The sequence below is a fragment of the Protopterus annectens genome, chromosome 4.part0 (assembly GCF_019279795.1).
Source record: "Protopterus annectens isolate FY-2018-M chromosome 4.part0, PAN1.0, whole genome shotgun sequence".
NCBI classification, from domain to species: domain Eukaryota; kingdom Metazoa; phylum Chordata; order Ceratodontiformes; family Protopteridae; genus Protopterus; species Protopterus annectens.
The window spans coordinates 846,210,789-846,238,349 of record NC_056733.1 but is presented as its reverse complement, the minus strand read 5'-3'; the positions used below and the strand labels follow the sequence as shown (position 1 = coordinate 846,238,349).

Genomic DNA, 27,561 nt, shown 5'->3' with positions numbered 1-27,561 from the left:
ACACCAGAAGTCAACTCCTCGTTGGTCCAATCCAACCATAAGCTTATCACCCTTGATATCCACATCCCACCCCCACCCCCATTAAGGAAATCACAGTAAAAAATTTCTCCAAAGCCAACTTCATGCTTCTTAAGACAGAAGTGGTGAACTTCATGACACCCATGCAGATGGACAATACTGTTACAACTGCTGAATCCTACACAAATGCACTCTATAAGCACTTACACGAGTGCATGGATCGTGCTATCCCAAACAGAACCAAGACGCTATCCTCTAAAAAAAGGAAGCCAATCTGGTGGTCCCTTGCCATAAACAAACTGTACAACAGAAGGAAGAAACTTTTGCAAAAGAGAGTAAACTCCCATGAGTGGAGGAGCTCCCTGGTCAGCCTCAGTAAGAAGTTGAGATCCCTTATAAGATCCTCCAAAGCTAGCTACAAAAACAAAATCGCCACTAATTCTAAGGACAACCACAAAGCATTCTATAGCTATGTCAAGAGTCTAGATGGCAACACCCAGATCTGCTCTGAGTTACAGCACAAAGGCACGAAAATTACAGAACCAACTGATATTGCCAACATCCTGGCAGATCGGTTCAGTGCTAACTTTACCCCCCTCTCACTCCCTAAAGGGCCCATATCTATACAGGAAGAATGCAGATTCCCTGTAATCACAACTACGCAGGTAAAAGCTGCACTCTCTAAAGCCAGAAACACAACATCCATGGGACCAGACAACATCCAAGGCTGCGTTTTACATGAACTTCAGAACAAACTGGTTCCCCACTTAAGCACCATGTTCAATAATAGCCTCACATCAGGTTTTGTGCCCACTGAATGGCACACAGCAACAGTTATCCCACTCCACAAAGGGGGAGCCACCACTGATAACAGGAACTATCGACCTATTAGCCTGATGAGCCTGGTCTGCAAGGCCATGGAACGTATCATCATGGAACTCATAAACAAAGACATTGGTAACCTCCAAACTTTGGATCCCACCCAGTTCAGGTTTGTGAAAGGCAGATCATGCCTCCTGAACCTGATTGACTTCTTTGAGGCAGTCACCAAAGCCGTGGATGAAGGTAAGGTGGTTCACACAGCCTATCTTGACCTCGCCAAGGCTTTTGACACAATCCCCCATTCTGGAATTATAGTTAAACTCACTAAACTAGGTTTAAATACCTAGGTCGCAAGATGGGTTGCCAACTGGCTCACTGACAGAACCCACAGTGTAAAGGTTGCAGACTCCAAATCTGACCTCAAAGCAGTGACAAGTGGAGTACCACAGGGTTCCGTCCTGGGACCTCTCCTGTTTGGTATCTACTTCTCTGAAGTACAGGCTAACACAGAAGGCCTCTGGCTAACGAAGTTCGCAGATGACTGCAAAGTAGGAGCCATAGTCAAGTCCCCAAATGATGTGGACATCCTACAGAAGGGCCTCACTGAGACAGATGCTTGGTGTCAGAGCCATGGCCTCAAGCTCAATGCCAAAAAGTGCAATGTCATCCCCTTTGGTAAAAACTCTGTACCCATGAACTACCACATAGGCAGCAATCTACTTAACACCGAATGCGTGATAAGAGACCTTGGGAACCAGGTGGACAGTAGTCTCTCCTTTGATAGTCACATCGCCACAGTAGTCAGGAAGTCCTTCTACATGGCACACCTCATCATAAAAGGGTTCTCATCCAGGAAAAAAGAGGACATTGTTCCCTTCTATTCGTCACTCATTAGACCCATTATAGAGTACAATGCCCCTTTTGGAATGTACCTCACAAGACATCTGCAGCAGCTGGAAAGGCCACAGAAGTACCTCACAAAGAGGATTACTGGCCTCAAACAAATGCTGTACACTGACCGCCTCAAAAAACTCCAGCTTTACTCCGTAGCATATCGCCTACTCCGAGGTGATCTCTGCCTAACATATAAAGCTATGTCAAACCCAGAGCTGTTGGACATGCTACACCTAAAGAAATCCCAATCCCTCCGAGCTACACGCTCAAGTGACCTACACCTTGTCACCACAATAATAAGGACATGCTGGAGGGATAGATTCCTGTCCCAGAGACTTCCTATACTCTGGAACAGGCTAGCCATCTATGTCAAGCAAAGTTCTTCATTAGCACTCTTCAAGAAAAATCTTGAGTGGATGGGAAATAGGTAATACACCCTGGGGATCACGTCTGTGTCTCTGCTCGACAGTGGCACAGGAAAATAACTTTCTTGGGTGGCGTAAGCTATGGAACCTTGCTGACTAGGCTTAGGTAGGCCCTTGGGCTGATAGCCTAGTACCTACCTATGAACGTATGAACCTATAAACAAATAAAAAAAAATCATAAGGAAATTCAAAACATGAAGCCGGAAATCAATAATTTGTTACACGGTGTCTGGCAATTACTGTCAGCTGTGTCTCTGCTTTATTATATCCCCATTAAATTAGCAAAGAAAAATCACACATTTAAGAAATATAAAATAACTTTGATCCTTATCTTTATGTAATCTGCATGGCAAATAATTTGATTATGACATAAAATGTATATCAATGAAAAGTTGTTAAATACAATGTTTGACAAGCATGCACAGTTTGCCAACTTAGGACATGGAGTTAATAATGAATATTAAGGGAGTTGCTAGGGATAAAACCTTGTTTTCCTCTCCATCAAAAATCTAAGCAAATCATAGTCTTAGTACAGAAATATTACTTCCAGTTTGTCTTCTCAAGTCACATTTTCTTTTCTTTTTTTTTTTTTTAAATCTTTTTATTAGTTTTATATGTTCCAGAAAAAAAAAACATACAAAAACATCAATTACAAATTAAACATACAAACGTACTATATACTAAAACAAACTATATACAAATCCCATCTACATCCTAATGTAGTGATAGTTGTAAAATAATGATAATATCATGTCAAAATGTGATCCATTAATGTTTTCCAAAACTCCTTCTGCAACGGCTGCTGCTTGCTTGGCACAAATGGCCAAGAAATTGATGAAAAAAATTAACTGCGACTGTTTTGCAGGTGGCAAACCATCTCTCACTCTATATGGTGGAGCTCAGGGATGCCTGCCAACTCCACAGTCTCACCAACACAAAGTAGGGAGAAATCTCTTAAAACAAAGGCTTTGCTGCCATTCCACAATTAGAAACCACACCTGGTCTGTAATGCAGTTTACATCTGATGAGCAATACAGCAGTGAAAAATTAGTCTATATCATTAAATTGATATCTGAAAATGTCGACTCACATTTGTTCGATACGGAAATGTCACACTCCAACTTTCCCAAATGGCCAAATCACAGAAAGAAATCAGTTGGCCGTTTTGTTACACCTGCCCTTTCCCTGACTTCTCGGAGTTAGAATATTTAGTTAGGAGACACAGCCCCTGATGGTGGGGAGTGTGGGGGGCAAAGCCCCCCCCACTTAAATATGTTTGTTTTTCTGTGGCATTTGTTTTTGGACAACTGATTTCTTTCTGTCGGAAAGAAATTGATGATTTGGCCATTCAAGTATGTTGGAGTTCGACATTTTTGTGTCAAACAAATGTGAGTTGACATTTTCAAATTTCGATTTCGTGATATAGACCCATGAAAAATATCACTATTCAAAGTAAGAAGAACCAGATTATATTTCCTGGAAACAAGCAGTACAACTTATAACTTCTGCATCTCCGTCTCAGGTGTTTTCATTTTTTCAGGTTGAAAGAGAGACAGCACAAACAAGTTATTTAAAAACTTACATAACAAACAGGAGTCATTCATAGACACGGTATTATAAAACACCAATATTACCTGTTCCACTCTGTGAAAATAAAATGAATGTCATACCTGTATCTGAGCATCTGTTCTCATCAGATAGCACATTTTGTTTAAGATGCACTGCTGTAACTGATCCCATGACATGGCTCGCTCTTCTCTCATCAGAAATGGTGGGCCAAACCTTTTAGGGGGTAATACAAATAAGGGTTAGGAAAAATAAGTCTACTTACTGCCATGCACAGAAATAATACCAAAGTTCAATATAATGAGGTGTACTTTTTAGAAAGGCCTTTAAAAGATTAGCAAAGGTTCAAACCCATTTGAAAGTGGAAATGTGAGTGCCAGGTCCATGTGAAAGTGACCCTTCGCTAGACTAATGTACAGGGAAAGCCTTGACTGTGAGTGAGATCTTCATTGCATCCACTTTGTCCCTATGTCAAATGAAACATTATTACATGAAATAAAGTATGCTCTGGCATGCATTTATCGTAAAATGCACCTGTAAACAATACAAACTCCACAAAACTTAACTGCAAGAAATGCCCAATTAAAAATAAAACATAATGTACAAGGACTAACTGCTGTAAGACTTAATATTATAAGCAGCGCATTTACCTTTTGTTAGCCAAGTTTTTGTAGTTTGATTACAGTCTCTACATTACACTCAAGCAGCAAATCTGCAATGCAATAAATGTAACTGAGCTATTTTTTCTGAAAATATCCCACGTGCTTTCCAACCATCATGCATAGATTTCAAGATCATAAAAGACCTAACCAGAGGGGCCATCATCTAAGCAGCCATGAAGTGAGAAAAATCACATTCCTTATGCCTTTTAGTCAGAATCATGTTAATTCCAGTTCCTGAAGGTCTGGCTTAACCCATCCAGACCAGTGTCATCGACATTTAAGGACGAACTCTTGCTGTCTGCAGGTTGTGGAACTACCTCGCAGCTTTGCTGCACTGTGGTGGTATAGGAGATTTTCCTGCTTTTATTAACCTTACCTTGCAGGTTTGCTGTACAGGCTGCTAAGGTGTAAATCTACAATACAACATCTTTGAATATAAGGAGTCTATAACAAAAGACCGAAGAGGTGTTTAATCGAACACCTCTTCGGTGACACATAAAGAGCGAATGCACTAAAGTGCGAATGCTCAGAACACTGATTTCTTTCCCTGGGAAAGAAATCGGTAGCACTAACACACAAACACACACTTTCAAACATAACAATATGGGCGGCTTCGCACCCTGCACCCCACCATGTGGGGGGCTGTGACCCCCACATCCCCCTAACTAAATATACCAACTCTGAGATCACACTACAGTGGGGAAAGGGGCAAACACATGTGGATGGCCAAGCGATTTCTTTCCCAGGGAAAGAAATCACTGTTTTGAGCGTTCAGACTTTAGTGCATTTGCTCTTTATGTGCCGCCGAAGAGGTGTTCGATTAAACGCTTCTTCAGTCTTCTGATATAGACCCGAATATAAGTAGTGTAGCTAAGGTGGGATGAAGTGGGCAATTGTCTCTGGGGCAAGGTGTTATGGAGTGCAATCTGCCATCTTCTATCATTGCAATATAGTTACTGTAGGCTAAAGATTTGCTTAGCATTTAAGAATATCCCAGAATGAAAGGAAAAGAATCATTCACCTACACATGACATTGAATGTATATTTAATGCACTAAACAGAGTACTAGTATGGTATGTCGCCATAGAAATGTGTGAAAAAGAGGGATTCTTTATATATAGTACCATTAACCAACACTGTGTATAGCACACAATTCCATGATTTCAGAACTAAAGTTGCTACCACATTTTCCGCCACTTCAAAGCATACAGCACTGCATTAATGATATTATAATACACAGGTAGGAGCTGCAGAACATCAATGATGTCATTGTGTTCTATCAGGGCATACAGCACTGCATTAATGATATTATAATACTCAGGTAGGAGCTACAGAACATCAGTGATGTCATTGTGTTCTATTAGGGCATACAGCACTGCATTAATGATATTATAATAATCACAAGTAGGAGCTACAGAACATCAGTGATGTCATTGTGTTCTATTAGGGCATACAGTCCTGCATTAATGATATTATAATACTCAGGTAGGAGCTACAGAATATCAGTGATGTCATTGTGTTCTATTAGGGCATACAGCACTGCATTAATGATATTATAATAATCACAAGTAGGAGCTACAGCACATCAGTGATGTCATTGTGTTCTATTAGGGCATACAGCCCTGCATTAATGATATTATAATACTCAGGTAGGAGCTACAGAACATCAGTGATGTCATTGCGTTCTATTAGGGCATACAGCACTGCATTAATGATATAATACTCTGGTAGGAGCTACAGAACATCAGTGATGTCATTGCGTTCTATTAGGGCATACAGCCCTGCATTAATGATATTATAATAATCACAAGTAGGAGCTACAGCACATCAGTGATGTCATTGCTTTCTATTAGGAACACTGAATGCAGATTTTGGCAGTGTCTGATTCTTCATAAGATCTCTCTACTGTCAAATGCACCAAAATTATTTACATACATTGTGAATCTTCCCATTTTTTAGTTTGTTTTTGAGTTTTGTGTATACTTTTGCATGTCTCATTACATCATTGCTCATATCCTATTCACCACGTCACATCTGAAGACAACAAATTAATTAATCCATAGAAGAGTTAAGTGTTTCCGTGATTGTCACTGACGGTGGACTGTGAACTCTCCCCCTCCACTGCAAGCCACAAGGTAAAAATGGAAACATTGCAGTATTTTTAACCTTGTATAGAAATGTAAAATAAAATAAAAATTCTTAGAATAAGATGCCATCTGATCATAGCCGGCCTTAGGCATAGACCAACTAAGCGGCTGCCTAGAGCGCCGGTTTATTGGGGGCACTTTACCAGTATTTATTTGGTGTAGGTAGACAAGGATGGGGGCACTGGGTGGTGTGGTGGGGGGTGCCATTTTGCCCTCTGCGTAGGGCACCAGTTGACTTAAGGCCGCTCCTGCATCTGATCCTGATCACTCTTTAGTGCATACTGGCTTTTAGAAGCTAGTATTGCATTTGTGGTTAAAACAGTGTACTGTAGCTTTCTGATTGGTCTAAACTGTAGCCAGCACTTTGCTACAATTTAAAAAAAAAGATTTTTTTCCTCAAATAAAATCTGAGGAAGGATTGTAGGAGACAGGGTGCAGAAATGAGACCTGATTGGCACCTGCATTTCAGGAGCCCCCCAGGTATCTAACTGATGACTTTTTTTGTAATAACCCCTCAGCTGAGGAGGGGTGGGAGACAGAAACTGGATTTGGTTTGCTGGTTGGCTCTTGCATTACAAGAGCGCCAGCCACTATATCTATGACCTTCTTTTTTCACTGACTTACTGGCACAGAAGGGAGAAGACATGTATCTGGCTACCTGATTAGTAGTATAACAGATCAAAGCTGCGGTGTCCCAAGGATTACTACAAGATGGTTTAATGCAAAATGGATGCATATTAGTCACAGGGGTGTGGGGATGCGAACTTTCCTTTGAATGTTTCAGTTTGAGTGCTGCACCCATTTAAGTGATCGTGTTCTACTCCTTTTTGATCACAGTTTTGAAGTTTGATCACAAACGAGTTGAATGTCTGGAAGGCTTCAGCAATGTATTGTTTAAAACTGCTAAAATGGATACTTAATACAATACTTATTTTTATAATATACTTTATAGACAATTTTCAAGAAAAAAAGGTGATATGTAACTACTTTAAACAACCTAGAAGATAGTGTATAACTTGTTGATATTCTGATGGTTGTTACTGTATTTTTTTCTGCTTTACTGTGTTCCCACGTAATTACTAAAAATTAAGGAAGCTGTCAACAAAATTATGTAAAACCAGTCAGCTTTGTAGTGTAGAGTAACTGATATGCAGTACCAGCACCTTTCAACATAAGTGAGGATCACAGGATGAAAGCAGATGGAAAACAGCATTCGGCATATACTGCACCACAGTACATTCATGCAGTCAGACAAACCCAATCTATGCTTAAATAACAGGGTCCTGATGTAAACTTAATAAGCCTTTTTACTGAGTCAGGGCCAGAAAGAAGCCATGCTCTCTTACTTAGTTGTTGTTGTGTCTTTCGGCTTTTCCCGGTTAGGGGTCGCCACAGCGGAACTCCGGTCCGCTAATGATTGCCAGTTGATTTTTACGTGCTGAGTTGCCAGCCCTAACGCACAACCTTCAATGAAGGTACGCCCATTCAAGCATGTCTCCACAGAAGATGCTCTAGCTGAGAATCGAATGGGACAACATCTTGCTGTGAGGTGATAACGCTACCGCAGCACCACCACCATGGATATGCTACACTCTTACTTAGTATGACATCAAAATTCTTTTTCCTATAGGAGTGGACATAATGTTGCAGTACATACCCATGCATAAATGCTGTTTATGTCTACTCTGTGATTCTGCAATGAATTGCTCATGCCTCAAGATGCATACCAATAAACAAAATTAACTGCAATCACCTGATTCCATTTATGCCATTTGTAAGGTGCTGCTGCCCTCTTAACTCCTCAACTAACAAGTTCTAAATGGGAAGTATATTAAAAGAGACACCATTTCCCTTACAAAATAGTACTAACAAAAAAATGCAGCTTGTACTGATGTGAAATGTGAACTTTTTAAGTAACCGTCCCCTATTTCAGCTTGTCTTTGCATAGTAGAATAATGCCAGGAAGGAATGGGTACACCTAACAAGGGCTAAACCATATTACTTGATAATGCAAAGTGGTTATATACTGAACTGATGATCACATGGGGAAGGAGGCTATGGAAAAAAGTAGCCCAAAACAAATGTCAGCCTTGAGGAACAGGTAAAAAGAGAAAGAATGAAACAGCACTAAAAATACCTCTCAGCCGTCCAGATTTTCACTGAATGTCCAATTTTTGACTCATATTTTCGGTCTGTTCCGCATAAAATTTGTAATTTTCTAGATTTTTGTGGAAAATCAGTGAGGCTTGCATTCACTACATAATCACAGGCATTTGAGTTTCAGACTTCATATCCTTCAGAAAATATATGGCAACACAAGAAATTTTATTTTAGCAACTTTCTAAGTTTAAAAGCACAGCATTTAAAATGTGTCCCCCCATCATTTTTGGCTATGTCCAGATTTTTTTGTGTCAAGAGGTTGAGAGCTATGCTAAAAAATACATGGAAAGAGAGAGAGAAAAAAAACACAGAGACTACATAGAAATCAACTACGAGGTACAAGACTCTGTGGAGAATTTAGGAGAATTATAAAAGATATAAGAATTTGTAAAAAGTTGCAGTGGCTGAAAAGACTATGCAGGTCACATCAACCAAGTAAGAAGCATGAAAGAAAACATGCTACACCAGCATTGAAAATTAAAATAAGGAAATACAATGAGAGGTCTACAGGCAAAAGTGGCATGAGGATAGTTACTATAATCTAAAGCAAAAATAATTTGAAATGGTGATATGTTAGAAAGTAAGACAAAACAGTGTCATAAAAGCATATGCAAAGCTGAGAACAGACCACTAATACTTTATCAGACTAACCAAGTCCTGCGCCTAGTTCTGTACAACTACTTTATGTCAAACATTATTCCTCAAGTCTATGTCACAATCCCAATTACTTAAATCCCAAATCCAATGAGAAGACTCAAAAGCCAGTGGTAACTATGGTGCAAATCAAGAGTTTCACCCTCAGATTCTCAAAAGCTTGCATGGCGTGCGTGATTAGTGTTAGATGAAATTTTGCCAATATGGCAGCCGAACGATCCATGTACGTGCATGTTTCACATGCACGAGCACCATAGCACTACTGCTGCATGTTCCCAGTCCCCGTATGCAAATCACCCCATCTGCAGGTGAAAACCATGCAAGTGAGGTAAATCTGCCATCTGGGAAGCAGGAATCAGGGTGTTCAGGACTAGCATAATATGCAGAAATGTACTTGGTTAGTAACCGAGTACGGTACTGCAAACTCCAAAATGGAGCTATGACAGCTCCAAATAAAGGCTGCATATCATCGAGGAAGCATGCCAATGGCCAAGTAGAAGGCTAATGTACAAAATACAACTTTCATAATATATCCGTTGATCACGGCCGTTGAAGCATAGGGTAGCAGCGCGCAAACGGAATCGGTGGAGAAATAAGAAAATAAACCTAAAAAAAAGCAGTCTAACTAAAATCAGTATTCCACCATGCAAGTCAATGGCAGGCAAAAGACAACCTGGCCAGTGAGTAGTGGTTGCTAAGGGTGGAGGCACAGTGTGACACATGCAACCATGCATTAGCAGTCAATTCTATGCAAATGATGGGAAGGATAGTGAGGCATGTGAGGCAGGTCCCAGCAGTGTATGAGTATGAATAGCTGAGTGCAAGACTAAGAGGTAGGTGGCATCATGTGTGGGAGTGTTAGACATACTTGCAGCTGATTGGAGCCTTGTGGCTTGAGGTTGCATCCAGCTTAGCACATCAAAGCCAGGAGGTGTGCCTAAACCTGCCCAGCAAGTATGACAAAGTGTAAGTGGGTGTGCGTGCCGCCCAATGGGATCTACAGGAAGATAAAGGAAGTGAACCCAGGAAATAGCAGCAGTGTGCACTTTGGAGTGCACCGACTGCGCGGCGTGCCCCCAGGATGAAAAAGAAGGGCAATGGGAAGGGAAAGCAGCAGTAGGAAGTTAATGAAGGGGTAGCAGGTTCGCTGCCAGGTGCAACATATTGGAACCAGTCAATTACACAGGCAGCAGACCAGCCCAGCCCAGAATGCCACTATAAACTATGCAAACACCTATCCCTCTGGCTTTTCCCACACCCTACACCACCGGTGTAAACAAGTGGGGAACTTTTTAATACTTACAACAGCAAAATGTTAGGGGCTGCAATAGCTATCATACAACTTGTAGAACAGGCTGAGGGTGATGAGGATGGGAATGCTACTGACCAACCCACAGTGAGGAGACGGAGAAGATTGTACAGACCCAGGGTAACCCACCAAGGGCTACATGAGCTGGAGATAGTGGAGCATTATAGGGTGGACAGGGACCTTCTACAGCAGATTGCTGAGCTGTGCCAGCCATGCCTGACATACAGAACTAACAGAGGGGAACCCATCCCAGTGGAAATGAAGGTATGTGTAGGCCTAAGAATACTAGCTACAGGTACCTTCCAAAGGCCAGCTGGGGAAATAATGGGGATCTCACAGGCATCAGCATCCAGGGCACTCCACCAGTTCCTGAATGCCATGACAGCATATGTTGGTGAGCATGTATATTTCCCCCTCTCCTGTGAGGGTTAGCCAGCAGTATGCATCTCTTCCAGCAAATATCAGAATACCCTGAGGTAGTGGGTGCAATAGACTGCATGCACATATGCATCAAAGCACTGCCCAGTGAACAGGGTAGGGTCTACATCAACTGAAAGGGCTTCCCCTCCATCAACTGCCAGGTCATGTGCAATGCCCAGGGCATAATACTGAATGTGTGTGCTGGCTGCCCTGGAAGTTATCACGATTCCCACATCTGGCATCTGACGCAGCTGTACCAGAAATTTGCCAGTGGGGACATCCCACATGGTCACCTAGTGGGAGATTCTGGATACACACTGGAGCTGTGGCTGATGACACCCTTCAGAAATACACATACACACACCTGAACAAGAACTCCATAATGAGGCACACACACAAACAAGAATCATAATAGAGCATGTATTTGGGATGCTCAAGTCATGGTTCCTGGTTCCTGGACACATCTGGTGGAGCCTTGCAGTACTCACCAACTACATGTACTCAAATTGTCCTTGTATGTGCCATGCTACACAATATGATCCTGTGGAAACAGCTGCAGTAGGAGCAGCAAGGGGTAAGGCCACATAGCCCCTCACCAATGCCAAGGCCTGCACAGGCACAGAGTGACTCGGAGGAGGAACAACCTGAGCCTGCCCCAGTAGGCAGAAGGAGGCAGGCCCATTATGCCCTGGCCCAAAGAGGCAATGCATAGCACATACACTGACACAGAAGGCACCCAGGGAATAACACCTCTGTCTGACTCTCGCATACTGTAAAAGGAATGCCAAACATTACACTACCTGTGCCTAACCATGCGTAGACAGTGTACTATGTGCATCCGACATAGGCAGCCCTGCAGCACCACCCATGATACTGGTACACCCACAAGATAAGGGACTCACACATGCCAGTCAAAAGGAAGGGGGTCACATACCCAACAACAATCACAGCCAGCAGGACAGGTGTAGACAAACACAAACAAATGCCGTACTATGGCCTCCGAATGAGGGGTATGGGTAACCCCCACCCAGGCCTACACGGACAGACTACAGCAGGCCAGGTAGTGGGATGTCAGTTGTGATGGCTAGGAAGTCAGAAACTAATATGTATACAATCAAAAGATAAGAACGGTAGTACACCAGTATGGCTTAGCCAGCATGATATGTAAGACTACTGACTGGAATGGACAACAGGACATACCAGTACAGTCCTAGCAAATGTGTAGAACTGTCAGGTGTGCCCCCCCACCCCACATAGAAATATAGTAACAGTCAGGTGCGCCCCCCCAATCCTGTGTTGAAACATAGAAATAGTCAGGTGTACCCCCGCAATGCAGACATATTGCAACAGTCAATGCCAAATGATCGGTGGATACCCTGCAGAAACAGCATGCTACCTGTCAGTGTACAACACAAAGGTCAGCTGTGCAGTACAAACCACCGGACATCCTCCACACATGCAAAACAGACGGCCTTACTGGGCATGCTCACACACAGAGAAATGAAGGCAATGTCATCAACATACTGAAAGGTCATACTGGGCATGCTCACACACAAACACGTGAAGGCCATGTATGCAAACACCAGTGGACCAGACACATCCAGCAGTTGCAATTGTTACTGCAGACACATGTCAGTATGCACCACTCATGCCTTGCACACACAGTGGATAGGAATGTAAGAACAACACACCATAATAAGCCAAAGGTAGATGGATATAGATGTGTGGAAGAGGGTGACTGCTACAAGGAGCCATCCACACCTGTCCCAACCAGTATACAGCCAAAGGGCTCCAAACACATCAGGTGCAGATGTCACACACTGCAGTTACTAGCGACCAGTACCTGTTAGCACCACAGACTATGTGGTCCACATGCCAGCTGCGCAACATGGCTGTACAAGGACGTAGTCAGCTAGTTGCCCTATACATGCACCTGTGACATATGACCCCATGTGTGGCTGCCTGTGGTGTGTCACCCCTGCATGAATGGTGTATGGGACATGCACACACTGGCCACCCCATAGTGGTACCCTGACAAGCCTGCTGAGGTTATCCAATGTGAAATACACCTTTGGAAGAGTTGTAGGCCAGTAATCTCTGTGGCTTGTCCCATAACTGCATACAGCTGTAGTGTGATAGACTAGTTAGGTAGGAGTTCTAACCTCAGACATGGCAACTGTGTGTGTGAGTGTGTGTCACTGTTCATGTGTGTGTCTGTCTCTCACTGACTGTGTAGAGAACAATGCCTTTTAGGCTACTCACACCCCTTACTATTTACATACCCAACTTTGGCAAGGCTGCTGTCACCCACCTACAAATATTCCCCTGGGAAAGCTGTAGCCCAATGATCTCCATAGCATATGCTGTAACTGCATACTGCTGTAGTGTGATAATGTAGTTGGGTAGGAGGTCAAACCCCAGACGTGGCAACTGTGCATGTGTGAGTCTGTGTGTGCGAGTCTGTCTGTCACTGACTGTGTAGAGAGCAATGCTTTTTAGGCTACTCACACCCTTTACAAGTTAAATACCCACCTTTGACAAGGCTGTTGATGTTGTGCAACTTGAAATACACCTCTGGGATGATTATAGCCCAGTAATCTCCATAGCACATCCTGTAACATCGTATGGCCATATTGTGATTAAGGCATTTGTTGGGAGTTCTAGCCCCCGACCTGGCAACTGTGTGTGTATGCTTGCATGTCTGACTGTGTTGAGAGCAATGCTTTTAAGGTACTCACACCCCTTACATTTCACATACCCAACTGTGGCAAGGCTGCTGATGTCACCCACCTAGATATACACCCCTGGTAAGGCTGTAGCCCAGTAAACTCTGCAGTGCATCCCGTAACTGCGTACTGCTGTAGTGTGATAAACTAGTTAGGTAGGAGTTCCAACTCCAAATCTGGCAACTGTGTGTCAGAGTGTGTGTTTGTGTGCATGTCTGACTGTGTAGAGAGCAATTCTTTTTAGGATACTCACACCCTTTACAAGTCAAATACCCATCTTTGGCAAGGCTGCCGATGTCACGCACCTTGAAATACGCCTCTGGGACAATCGTCGCCCAGTAATCTCCATAGCACATCCCGTAACATTGTATGGCCATAGTGTGATTAAGGAGTTAGTTGGGAGTTCTAGCCCCAACCTGCCAACTGTGTGTGTATGCGTGCATGTCTGACCGTGTAGAGAGAAATGTTTTAGGGTGCTCACATTTCACATACCCACCTTTGGCAAGGCTGCCAATGTCACGTACCTAGAAATACACCTCTGGGAAGGTTGTAGATCAGTAATCACCATAGCACATCCTGTAACTGCATACTGCTGTATTGTGAATTAGAAGTTCCATCCCCATACATGACAGTTCCGGATGTATTGTGTGTGTCACTGTCTGTGTAGGGAGCAATGCATTTTAGGCTAGTCTCTCGCAGTCATTTCAAATGCCCTACTTTGGCAATCCTGCTGAAGTCAGTCAGTGTGAAATACACTTTTGGGCAAGGACTACTCCAGTAATATCCATGGCGTGTACTATAACTGCGTAGTACTGTAGTGTAATACACTAGTTAGATAGGGGTGCTACTCCCAAATATGACAGGTGTGTGAGTGTGTGTTTGTAACCCATATCCTGTGTAGAGGTGGTTATGACTGTGTGGCTAATGTGGAGCGGGTTTTGCATATTTCTTATATGGTGGCCATACTATATATCACAATGTCCACTATACAGGAATAACACATATGATATGGTTGAGAGGCCAGGGTGCACAGCCATACCCAGACATGTGACATCAAGGCCAGGCAATCAAAGTTAGCAACCCCAGTATTACCCAGAGCGCAATCTCACCCCATGTGTCATACACATACACATGCCTAGGTAACAGCCAATATGTGGGTAGTACACAGCATATTGGCCACTGATAGTAACTATGGAGTGAAAGCGATGCCCACATAGGGCATGGCACCCAGTCCATCTGTCCAATATGCACATACGTGCAGACAGTGCACCTCCCTCATGTTCCCCAAAGGACAACTGCATCACCTGTGGTGCCATCACATGTAACCAACAACGGACATACCATGTCTGACAACATGCCCGTATGGACAGATGCCACTGACAACAAGAAATGCTGATAGCATGCACTCCATATAGGTGCAGGGTAAAGCTGCTGGCCATTACCAGCTCCTGCCACAGGTGGCCAGGATTGGCACATCTGATTATAATCTGTGTTCACAACATGAGCCGGACACTCCAGGTACAGTTCCACATGTCAATGTACATGCATGTGGGAGGTGTGCACATCCCAGATGCAGTCCATGTCATGGACAAAGGAACACACACATGGCAAGTGATGCACAGCATACACCAGTCGTTATGTGTTATACCCATCTACATGGCCATCCCCATCCATATTTTCAGGCATGATACACATGTGTAGCACTAAGGGCTTATGTGTATACCTCTGGACTGTACAGACCATGTCAGACCCTCCACATATATTGGCCAATATCTCTGTTGAAGTTCACAGTGGCATTACATGCTAGCAGCCGTACTGTACACTGATGTCCTTTGGATGTCATTCAGTAACCAATGGCACACATATTATGAGCAGATGTGACCTCCCACACACACCATGTCTGTGAAGACAATCCCAGTGACAGTAGCAATAGTCTACTAGTATATCTGCTATACATACCTGACATCCCCTGCAACTACGCCATTGAGAACATTACGGGCTGGGGTTGGCCTACACTTCATGTCCAGGACACGTTCAGGACATATGGTGGGAGTATATGTACATATACATATCCAGGTAGCCAGATATATGATTACAGGTTTGTACTACACCCAATTAACACTGTCATGGCAACCACCCACTATAGATTCCCACATCATGTGTGCATGGTCCCATTACATCTCCTGTGTGATGGGCATCTGCTCTGTGTGTGGGCAGCAGTGCTACCAAGAGCATGTAGCAATACCCCATACAGGAGAACCGGTACACTCAGGGCAGCCACATATTTGTAGGAGGATCAGGAAGTACAGACAGACTGCGAGTGGAGTTGTGTTATGCTTTGTACAGTACTGGTGTTACAGCGTGTGGGTGTACATACTAGTTTGACATGGAATGCAGTCCATCTGCATAGCATACAACTATGGGCCTATCCTCAATCCGGCCAGAGCTGTGCCTATCATGTCTTGTCTGTCCACCACACAGGTCTTGCGTCCAATAATACACTGGCAGTGTGTGTTTTGCGTGTTACCGATACATGGCTACATCCATGACCATCTCTACCATCAATTCCCTGACTAAGGGTATGTTACAGACTATCCTGTAACATCTGCACCTTGCGTAGTGTATGGCAACAGTTGTCCACATATGTGCCTGTATACCAGCCTTTGTCCATCACCTACATACCAAAATTTGCACATATGTCATGATGTCGGTGGTTGATCCATAGTGGGCTGGGAGTATAACACACTGCCATGTCTGCCATCAGTCCACTGCCATTGTAACCCCCACATATGGTGGGGCTTGGACCATATATGTGTGGGCACCACCTACACAATACATGTGTGCCCTCATACACTGCAGAGCCCAGTGTATGTAACAGTGGGATATGGCCTTGTATTATTGAGTCTAGGGGGGAGCACCAGAAATTACCTAGGCTGCTACAAAATGTGGGAGTATCAGGGCTGAGCTGCCTTAAGGTATCTGGATGTACAGCACCATATACTTCACCTATATACACATTACTGACATGGATCTGGGTACTGCAGGACTACTGTCCCCTGCCATACAAACTGTTCTGTGTGTTGATGTGCTCGTGATGGTGTCAGTTATGCCATGTTGTGTAGCAGTTGCAACCCATGTGGTCATAAGACTATACCATCTACTGTGTTTGTATAGTGTGTAGATAGAAGCTGTTGAACTACGCACCTGGAGTACATACTGTTGATTGTCAGGTATCCCGTGGCTCAGTGTGTCTTTCCTATTGTACAATGGACAGCAACAGCTATGAACCTCTCCGGCCTACTGTATGACTGTAACTGGTCCACTGTAGCATCACTCCATTGATATAGTTGTCAGTGTCTGAACAGCTATATGGCATGGCATGTAGAACTGTAATAGTACACAATGAAAGGTTTTTATGTCTGCAAACCTGTGAGTGTTGTTTTACCTATGACCTCTCTGTGAGTGTATGTTACAGGAAACGATTATCATTTGTATGGGTAGCACATACAGTGTCCAGTCATTCAGGGGTCTACTGTAGGCATAGTGGCTGTTCCATATTGTGTGCATCTACCATTTATGTATCGTACTATACATATTATTGCGTGTGTATGTGTAGTCACATGTATATGTACACACACACACACACACACACACATATATATATATATATATATATATATATATATATATATATATATATATATATATATATATATATATATATATATATATATATATATATATATATATATGTATAAGTATACCTGTATCTGCATATCTGTGTCTGTGTATCTGACACCTGGTAATGTTGATGGCTTCCACATAATACATTCCCCATGGGAGCCAGACTGTACTGCATGATATGTTACCAATACCAGCCTGACATCATACAGGTGGGATGTAGTACAGGTAACATTGTGTGCCCATGTTGTCACTGGCCCTGGCTATGGGATCTCCAACACTTGGTAGTGTATTGCAGGGCGGATGTGTTTGGCTGGGGGGGGGTGCCTATATATATATATATATATATATATATATATATATATATATATATATATATATATATATATGTGTGTGTGTGTGTGTGTGTGTGTGTGTGTCAGCATGAGGAAAGTCCATAGTCATATTCTACAAGGGTATGTCAGTGTGGTGACACCATGACTGTGGGGGAAACAAATACACACATTAAGACCTGTACAGCATTGCATAACAATACACACACACTCACACTGACAGCCACCTTACTACCTCACTTTCCCTGAGTTTACAGACAGTCCCTCAGTCAAATGCATATGTTCCCCATCCTGCATGGCACTTGCTAATATGCCCGTATCACTACAGCCCATTAACATATATCATTCCTCTCCATGCCTACACGTGTGGTTACCACACCTGACTTGTTACTCCATCGCCTCCCTGATTTGGATGCAGTATGCCTCACTGCTGTCACCCTGTATTACCCTGTGTATGGGCAGTAATGATGTATAAGGCCCCTATATGGTTGGGGCTGCTACATTCACTACATATGTCACACACCAGAGCCTCATATTACAGTCTTGCTCAGTCCATGCCACATCTGATGCACAAGCAACCCTTCATGCACTCACTGATGTGCTGTGGTAATTCCCCATTGCATTTGTAGTGCTGCATATGTGGGTAGCTGGTTACCTATCTAGTGCTGGAAATATGATGTGTACACCTGGTATGTACTGCACCTCCCAATGCATGCACCGTGCTACAGACCTTGTTATGCTATCAGCTGTCCTGTGTTCACATGCCTGACAGGTTTCCTGGTGCCCCATGTCACACTCCATGTACAGCACAATCCCAAGGGCAAGTACCGCCATGTGGTCAATCCCACTATTGCCTGTGCATACATGGACACACACATGTACACACACATCTGACATGCATCATCCACACTCTACTAGGTTGCACTTACAAACACAACCGAGACACACACACACACACACACACACACACACACACACACACACACACACACACCCCAGACTCTTAATAATGCATGTGGAGCTGCACATTTGTGCACAGAGTCCTCGCATTAGCCTTCTGTCAACATGCATTACATATGGAGCTCAACAGCATGCAGTGCAACTATAGTGACATCATGCTAGCGACAGTATACATGTATGTGAGGCATGGGCTTTGTTGGTAAGTGATGGCCCTTCCCAGTGTTAACACTGCACCCATGTACAAAGTGTTACTGTGGACCTCTTCCACACCCTGTCTTGTACTGTGCACCATACCTCGCAGGTGTAGAAACCATTGATGCATCTGTAGTACTGTGTCGGTTATGTCAGCTCCAATGCTCACAGTCCCTATGTTCTGTAGCAACTCATACCTGGGATGATATGTGAACAGCTATCAGTTGTGGATGCCTGATGTCTGCGTTACACATCACAATATCAGCAGTGCATGTATCACCAGTACATGACTATTACACTGACAACCAGCAGACCTTTCCATGGCTGTGAGGGGTGCCCTACACATGTCCCAGACCTCTACATCATTGCAAGGTCTACTCATGTGCACATACCTTAGAGTGCACACACACTGCTGTCATGAGTGCTGTGGGGTCAGGGTTTATGTCTGCAACGTTTACTTAACCTGATTGTGTGCAGCTGCAGCCATGGTGGTGTTGAGTCACACATGTCCCTACTATAGGCCGTGTGTCCTGCCACACGTCACATCCCTGTGGACACATTGCACATTGACAGGATGTTAGTTATCTTGCATGTGTCTGTTGTACCCTTTCAATACCCCAGCATGGTCGTCTACTGTGATGCAATGCATTTCTCAGCAACAAAACATGAACGTGTACAGCATGCAGTATGGGTAGGTGTGTTAGACATGTGCATGGGGGATATCCCATAGCTCCTACATGCCAAGTTTATCATCATACATTAACATGAACCATACTCACCGAATAAGGGCTGCTGCCATGGTGGTATCCTGGACGGACCTACATAGGATTGCGAGAAAGCTGATGTCAGTGGCCACAGCTGCAGCATTCATAACAGGTGAGTGCAGCATTACGTTACATCAACAGTTGAATTACACAATATTACAGCTTATACACAACTGTTTATTACAATACACAGCAGCAGACTATGTATATGACATGTCAGTTTTGCATGATGTACCTGTACAGATGCAGATGCATATACGAGTGGGGTACTGATGTGCCCTGGGGCCTTACCTGCATGCTCCTCAGCTGGTGTGTCATTGGCACTCACCTCCAAGATGTGCCCTGGCAGGTAATGATGCTGCAGGTGGATAGCTGCCACAAGGCTGCTGAGAAGCTCCTCCACACAGGTGAGGTTTGGATGGGTGGGTTGCCACCCCTGTTGTGAGGTGGTCTCCCCTTATGGCAGCTGCATGCCAACATACATGGTGAAGCAGGTCGGTGCAATGATGCCGGACCTGCTCATAGCTGCAGTTATGCAGTCCAACATCATTGACCGTGTGGACTAGCTCATTCCACAGGGCAGTCCTCTCCTGCTGGTCATGGTCTGTCAAGCCAAAAAGCAGTATGTAGTGCTGTACCAGGTGGTCAATAATGATCGCTGTTTCAAGAGCGCTGTATGCAGGAAGACAACTATGCAACATGTTTCCTTGAAGACATAAGGATGGAAACAGGTCTGAGCCACCCATACAGCAGGGTTACCATAGTTCTTAATACGCATATATGTCTCCCCCCACCATATCAGCTACAACAAACTGTTCACAGACTGCAATTGTTATGTCAGCTACTTACCTACCATTGGGACATATGTTGTATTGTACCAAGCTTTGTGCTATGTGTATGTGCCACACTTTATGCTATGTGTTTGTAGCCATGCTCCCTGTGGGGACACTTATCTTTGCTGGCCTGTTACAAACTATTTCACCTGCACACCATTGTCAGTGCCAATATATATATATATATATATATATATATATATATATATATATATATATAGGTGTGTGTATAAATATACATCTATGTACATATATGTGTAGATATATGTTGTACGTTGTTGATATACCTATGTCTATATAAGTGCCCGTATCTGTACACATCCACGTCACATTCTGTATCACACAGATATGTGGAATGCATACAGACATCTGGTCTGCATTCTGTAACCGTCTTTCATTCACAGTTGCACTGTTCTGCCTTGCTGCAACACAGACAGGTGCCACATGTGAACACAGCCTAACATTAGGATGGTAACTACGGTGTGAGATTGCTGGTTCACCTATTACACACCTATGGCATTTGTGCATGCTACATTACACATTAACATGACTTCCCTGCAAGTGGTGTGCTCTGACACCCATGTGTCTATCATGATGGCAGTACATCTACCAACAGCTATTGTCCACACTAACATAACATACACAGATATTATGGCTGACATCTTTGTCATTTATTGCTGATCTGCACAGTTGGTGGGTATGTCCCACTGCTTACAGGGGCAGACAGTATTATCCAGAGCAGTTGTTCAGCGGGACATCATTACAGGGACAACTGCAGATGGCACATATCAAATATTCTACATCATATATCCTATTAATCTATACCACATACTACATTAAATTACATACAGTTATGTTTTACATACCTTTTATTGTTTGGACGGGTGTGACGCCTTCCTGGTTGTGGCCTGTAGTTATTTGTTTCTCACTGTGTGAGTTCCATTTTATGTTCTTTTTTATCTCTCTCTCTCTCTGTCTCCCTCCCTCTCCAGTAGAGCGAATGAGTTGGTTTGAATGGATTTTGGCATGGCTTTTGTAGGTGATGCACATGATCAGGTGATGGGCTCTGGACCAATTAGTGTGCAACAGTTGCTGACTGCATGCAGCCTGCTGTGTAGTGATTCTGTTAACCATCATCATGGCAACCCAGTACTATAAATTGCTTACTCATGTGGGTGTTGTCCCTTCACCTTTCCAGTATGGAGGACACTCTTATTGTATGTGGGCAGCAGTGTTACAGATGGCAGGTTGCAGTACCTATTACAGTGGGGCTTGCAGACACAGGACAATTACACAATCTTAAGAAGTTCCAGACCTACAGACAGAGTGAGTAGTGTTATTATGTGATTTGTATACTGCTGGTCTTGCAGTTTTTGTGTGTACATAGTAGTTTAGGATGGAATGCAGTCTGTCTGCATAGCTCTCAACAGTGGGCCTATCCACATGATGGCCAGTGGATTGTCTGTTTGCTTTTGCCTGTGCACCACACAGGTCTTGTCCTAGATATATCCCCAGCAATCTGTCTGTGGCGTGCTATCAGTACATGGCTACTTCCAGTTGTGTTCCTGATGTGTTATTCTTGCATAAGGGTATGTTGCAATGAATCCTGTAACACCAGCAATTTGCAGGGTATGTAACAGCAATATCACAAGTATGGCCCTGTGTTCTTGCCTCTGTCCTCCCCATATATGTCTGGCTTTGTCCTGCTGTGATACGGTTAGGGGTTGTTCTGTATTGGCCTATCATAATTTACTGCTATTATTCCTGCTATCATCCCGGTCATATCGTGGACTCCCATGATATTTGTTGGTCAGGGTCCATACATGTGACAGATACATAGACATTATCAAAGGTAATAAATGCCCCCCTAGGCCTTGACTACAGGGTGTAGCTGGCGGCTGCTGAACTACATCTGTTATTGTTTATTGTTACCTATCTTGATGGCAAATCCTTTGTCTACAGTTGTACGAACTGACGGGCTTGGCCTGGATAGCATAGTATGTTATATGTCCGCACTGTCTGCATCTACTTTTCCGTGTGGGCCTTGCATTCCTCACTGATTAAATAAGTCCAGATCTATGTGCTGTTGGTAATGGCATACATTATTACAAAATATACCATTAAAGGTTGTCTGTGTATACATATCTGTGTGTCGTCTTATGTCCTTTGAATAGTGAGTGGATCTATGTGTAATTCAGTACTCCTGATCAAGTGTAAATGTCATTTAGTAGGTTATACAGCAAAACAATGTTGTTATACCAATGTCACATGGAAAATAGAATGTGCTGCAGTGGGACTCAAACTGAGAATGCATGCACATTAGGCGGATGCTCTTCCCACTACACTATTGCAGTTCTGTGTAATTTGCATATTTCTTCCTTGATGTCATGCCCATGCTCCCTTTCCCCGGCCCCCGAGCTCCATGTACACAGCATCCATCCATTCTCCAGTTGCTAGCCCTGCCATACCACACCTCCATACATTTCCCTCTCTGCATGTCTTTGTACTCCTCCATTTTACTCCCTCGATGCAACCTTCTGCAGGCTCTTCATCCATTTAGTCCACGTGTGTTCAAGCCTTCCTTTCATCCACCTCTGATACTGGTGGACACATCATTGTGACCCACAAAGTCTGGTGTGTCCCAGCAGGGACAGACCTGTTGTTGTGTCATGAGTAGACTTTGCTGGTCGACACTGTTTCTCCCACTGGTAGCATCCTGCCAGGATTTTGAGAAGCAGCAGTTTGCTCACACACCAGACCAGCCTCGTCTCCTGCTTCCGTGGATGAAACATGCCCCTACAGTGTGCCCCATTTTCCATTCCTCTCTTCAGTATTATACAAGGCTACTGTTCTCACAGTATGCATGGACAGGCACTGTTCATTGATACTCATAGATTGCAATACTGTGACTGAGCACTGTGCACATGTTTGCTGGTATTAATGTGCATACCTACATACATTTCCTATACTGTTGACTGACCGTGCCGGATGATATGTTTGTGATAACAGCAGCTGATTGTGTATCTGTCATACCTTTGTGGTAACTCACTTGGACTATAGTGTGTGTGGGGGGGACCTGGGAGTGCTGATTATGTTGTTACTGGCCATGACGAGGGCTGTGGGTTACAGCATGCCTAAGGCACTGCAGGGGAAGTGTAGACGTGTGTGCGCTGGTGTGCGCTAGGCTCAGACTTGCTGACCTCCGGTTATGGTGTCTTACACTGGGTTGGCCTTCATACTGCTTAGCCAGTGTGGGCATTGCTTACCGCTGCCCAAACAGGCATACTCCCGCTTGCTGCTGCATACCCCCATGCTACTTCATGTACATGTCGGTATTATACATGCTTAAGTCAGGTGTACATGTCAGGTAAGACTGTTACAAAGGTCAGTGTAAGGTTAAGTAGGATTTCAGTTTAGCAGTTCTGGATAGGTTACACTCAGGTATTCGGGTTAGGTTTAGTTATGCCATACCTGTGTGGTAGAGTAGATGTGAATAGTGGAGGTGTAGGCGGGTAGGTGGAGGGGGGACATTTTAACGTATAGTAGGACATTCAACTGATTGGTGGGGAGCAGTAGTACAGGTTTGCAGGGTGTTGGGATATGTATGCAAGGCAGGACAGGAGGTGTCAGTGTCAGTAGTTGGTGTAGGGGTATGGAGTGTTGGGGGGTGGTGGACTTCACCAGATGGTAAGCAGGTGGTGATCCAAGTGTGCTTGAGTTTTCCCTTCATGTGTTATTTACATGTGTAGTCTGGGAGAGCTGTGGTAATACACCTGGGTTGGGGGATCCAGATTCTGCCAATATAGTTGTGTGGAGGGTGTCACCTACTTGTGACTGTCAACATTACTACGAATGAAACAGGGGTCGATAGGTAAGTGGTGTTATTGGGCCACACAGAGGGGCTGATAGTAGGGGACATGTCCAGGGATATGCAGGACAGCTAACAGGAAGGTCCATAGCTGGTCATTTCTTCTACAGTGACAGCTGTGTATATACCCTGCATTTGGGGGTAGGTCTGGACACTCACACCCCTGGGGGGGTGAGAACAGCAATAATATCTTGTGATGCCAATTAGTTTGGCTTGCATGCCTACAGTGGGGTGTTGCGACTATGTGTTCTTTGCTTTCATTTAGTGGTTTTGCAACAACACATCTGGTTATTCTGCCCATTGCCCTGTAAATTAGACATTGCTGCTGTGGGCCTCGTACCGGGCGTGGCTGTTCATTAGGTGTCGGGTCTACCCAATGTACACTAGAGCTTACATCCCTGGGGCGGTCCACATAGAACCATGCCAGCTAACCCCTGCATACCTAGGCCCATAATTACATGCCCATAGTTCCCCAACTGCACCTCCTCTTCGGCACTCTACCTTACTCCGGGTGCAGGTCGGGTCTGACCAAACCAGTACACACTGTCCACTCCCCACTTCTTGGAACCCATCATGTATGTTGTCTTGCCCCATGGATCATCAGGCTTCCCCAGCCTTGTAATCCGAGAACATGTGTGGCCTGCTTTTGGACATCTGTGTAATGCCTGGAAACCCAAATATGCATAGAATTTTTGGGTTGTCCCACAAGGGACATTCTTGTCTTTGTTTCAAGATTAGACTCTGTGGGTCTCTCCCACTGGTAGTATCCTGCCTGTAGTGTGGGAAGCAGTGGTTTGTTTACTTTTATTGTGTGGTTGTATGTTTCACCTGTCTAGCTGGGGAGGGGTTGATGCTACGTGTTACACGTTTGTTGATTGGGCCCCTCACCCGCATTAGCATGGCCTGTGAACCTATGTAATTCTTGACTGCTGTATCATATCCTAGCTATATATGTGTATATTTACACACACACACACACACACACACACACACGCATATATATATATATATATATATATATATATATATATATATATATATATATATATATATATATATATCTAACGACATATGGATGTATGGGTGTCTGCATGTGTATGCATTTATATGTCGGTATTTATATATATGTCTGTCTATGTAAGTATGCATTTCTACCACAGAGAGGGAGAGGTATATCTCCATGTAGTTATGGGTATATATACACACGCATACCTCTACATATTTAGCTACATATCCTGTAATGTTGCCTGTTATTGCTGGGTACTGTGATTTGTGTGCATACCGGCCATCCTTGTTTGCCATGTATGCTTTGCGACACCTACAACTAAATTCATTAGTGTACACAGAGTCACACATGAAATCTATTATTAGTACCAAGTAATCATTCGTCCCATGTGGGACAGCCCAAACATTGGGTATGCAACTTTCGTCTACACCCAGAGTTACATAAGTACTCATGGCTATGTGCATGGACTATGGCGTGTGCCAGACCTAGGATATTTGGGTCAAGGCAACATTAGGGATGGGTCCCAAGGGGGTGTGGAGGGGGGGCTATGTATAGTGGTGTGGCAGCTATGGGCCAGTAGCCAGGGAAGGGATGGTGGCTGTGTGTGTGCAGCGGGTGGGGGAAGCAGAACTGTGGTAATGAATGTATGAGTCAAGGATGGCCTTGGTTGGATGGGCCTGTACTGCTCGGCTCACCTAGTGGGTGGGGGAGAGGGGGATGTGATGTCAACATGTGAAACATTACAGAGGGCTAATTTAAATCCCTATTTCAATGACACACGTGCATACAATGAGCTTGGTAGTGTATTGCAGGGCGGACGTATTTGGCTGGGCGGGGGGACATGCCAGTTTGTATGTGACGTATATTGTTTGGGGCCTCTCAAGGCCAATCATGGTGCATGTGGACATATATGTGTCTGTTAATCTATCATTGCTATCTACAGATGTCTGGCCGTATATACCTCTGTGGGTATATATATTTGCTGACATATTTTTATGTCCGTATATACCTACGGAGACATATATCTGCGTACGTACATGTAACTTGCTATGTATATGTGGACATATAGATGTTGACATATATATGTGTAGTTGTTGGCATTTGCATGTATATCTGTGCATATATTTGTATATATATGTATATATCTCTGGATATTTCTTATATATATATATATATATATATATATATATATATATATATATATATATATGCGACTACAACTATAGATATGTTGTATCCATTTAGACAGTAATATATTTGCACACACATGTCCCTCTAGCTGTAGGTATACATTCTCTGTGCTGTTGCATGACTGGACTGGATGATATATATCTGACAACATTTACTTCATTTGTATCTGTCATGGCTTAGAGGAAAATCCCTTTGTCTATGATGTGCAGGGTCCTTGTTTCGAGCCTTGCAGGAACTGTTTATTTTGTTGCTGGACAGAACATGGGCCATTAGGTACAGAGTGATTATGGCACATTAAAGCAATTATATGTGGGTGTGCACGGGTTTGTGTGGAGCTAAGCGCTGCTAACCTCCGGTTACAGTTTCTAACACTCAGTTAGCTTCTACTTTGCTTATTCTTTGTAGGTAATGCTTATCCCCATGAAAATGCACTTAAACACGCTTACTAGTGCTAATATATGCTTACTACTGCTTATTTGTGCTTAAACCTGCCTACTAGTGTCTTATTCCGTCTGACACTGATATATCACATGCGCATATCTTGCGGCACTCCCGTTCATATATTTCTGCTATTTTGTGGGTCTTGCAACAAAAATATTGTTCATAACATGCTTTGCCATGTAAAATAGACTGTGCTACAGTGGGATCCAAACCAGGAATGCCTGCTCATTGGTCGGATGCTCTGCCCACTACAGTATTGCAGTTCTGCTTAATTTGCATATTTTTACCTTAATGTCATACCCTTGCTCCCTTTCCCCAGCCCCCGAGCTCCACGTACACAGCATACATCCATTCCCCAGTTGCTAGTCCAGCCATACCACACCTCCACACATTTTCCTCTCTGCACATGTCGGTACTCCTCCATTATACCGTCTCATCCAAAGCTTCAGCAGACTCTTCATCCGTTTAGTCCATGTACATTCAAGCCTTC

At 43.7% G+C, this 27,561-nt stretch overlaps 1 protein-coding gene across 1 annotated transcript in view; it reads right to left on the bottom strand.

Moving 5' to 3' along the window:
- USP43 (ubiquitin specific peptidase 43) overlaps positions 1–27,561 on the bottom strand; it is a 2,684,284-nt gene that overhangs the window by 509,294 nt on the left and 2,147,429 nt on the right. The window contains exon 8 of the mRNA XM_044068791.1: positions 3,830–3,941. Within this exon, the coding sequence (XP_043924726.1) occupies positions 3,830–3,941 (112 nt within the window). The remainder of the gene's footprint in view (positions 1–3,829; positions 3,942–27,561) is intronic.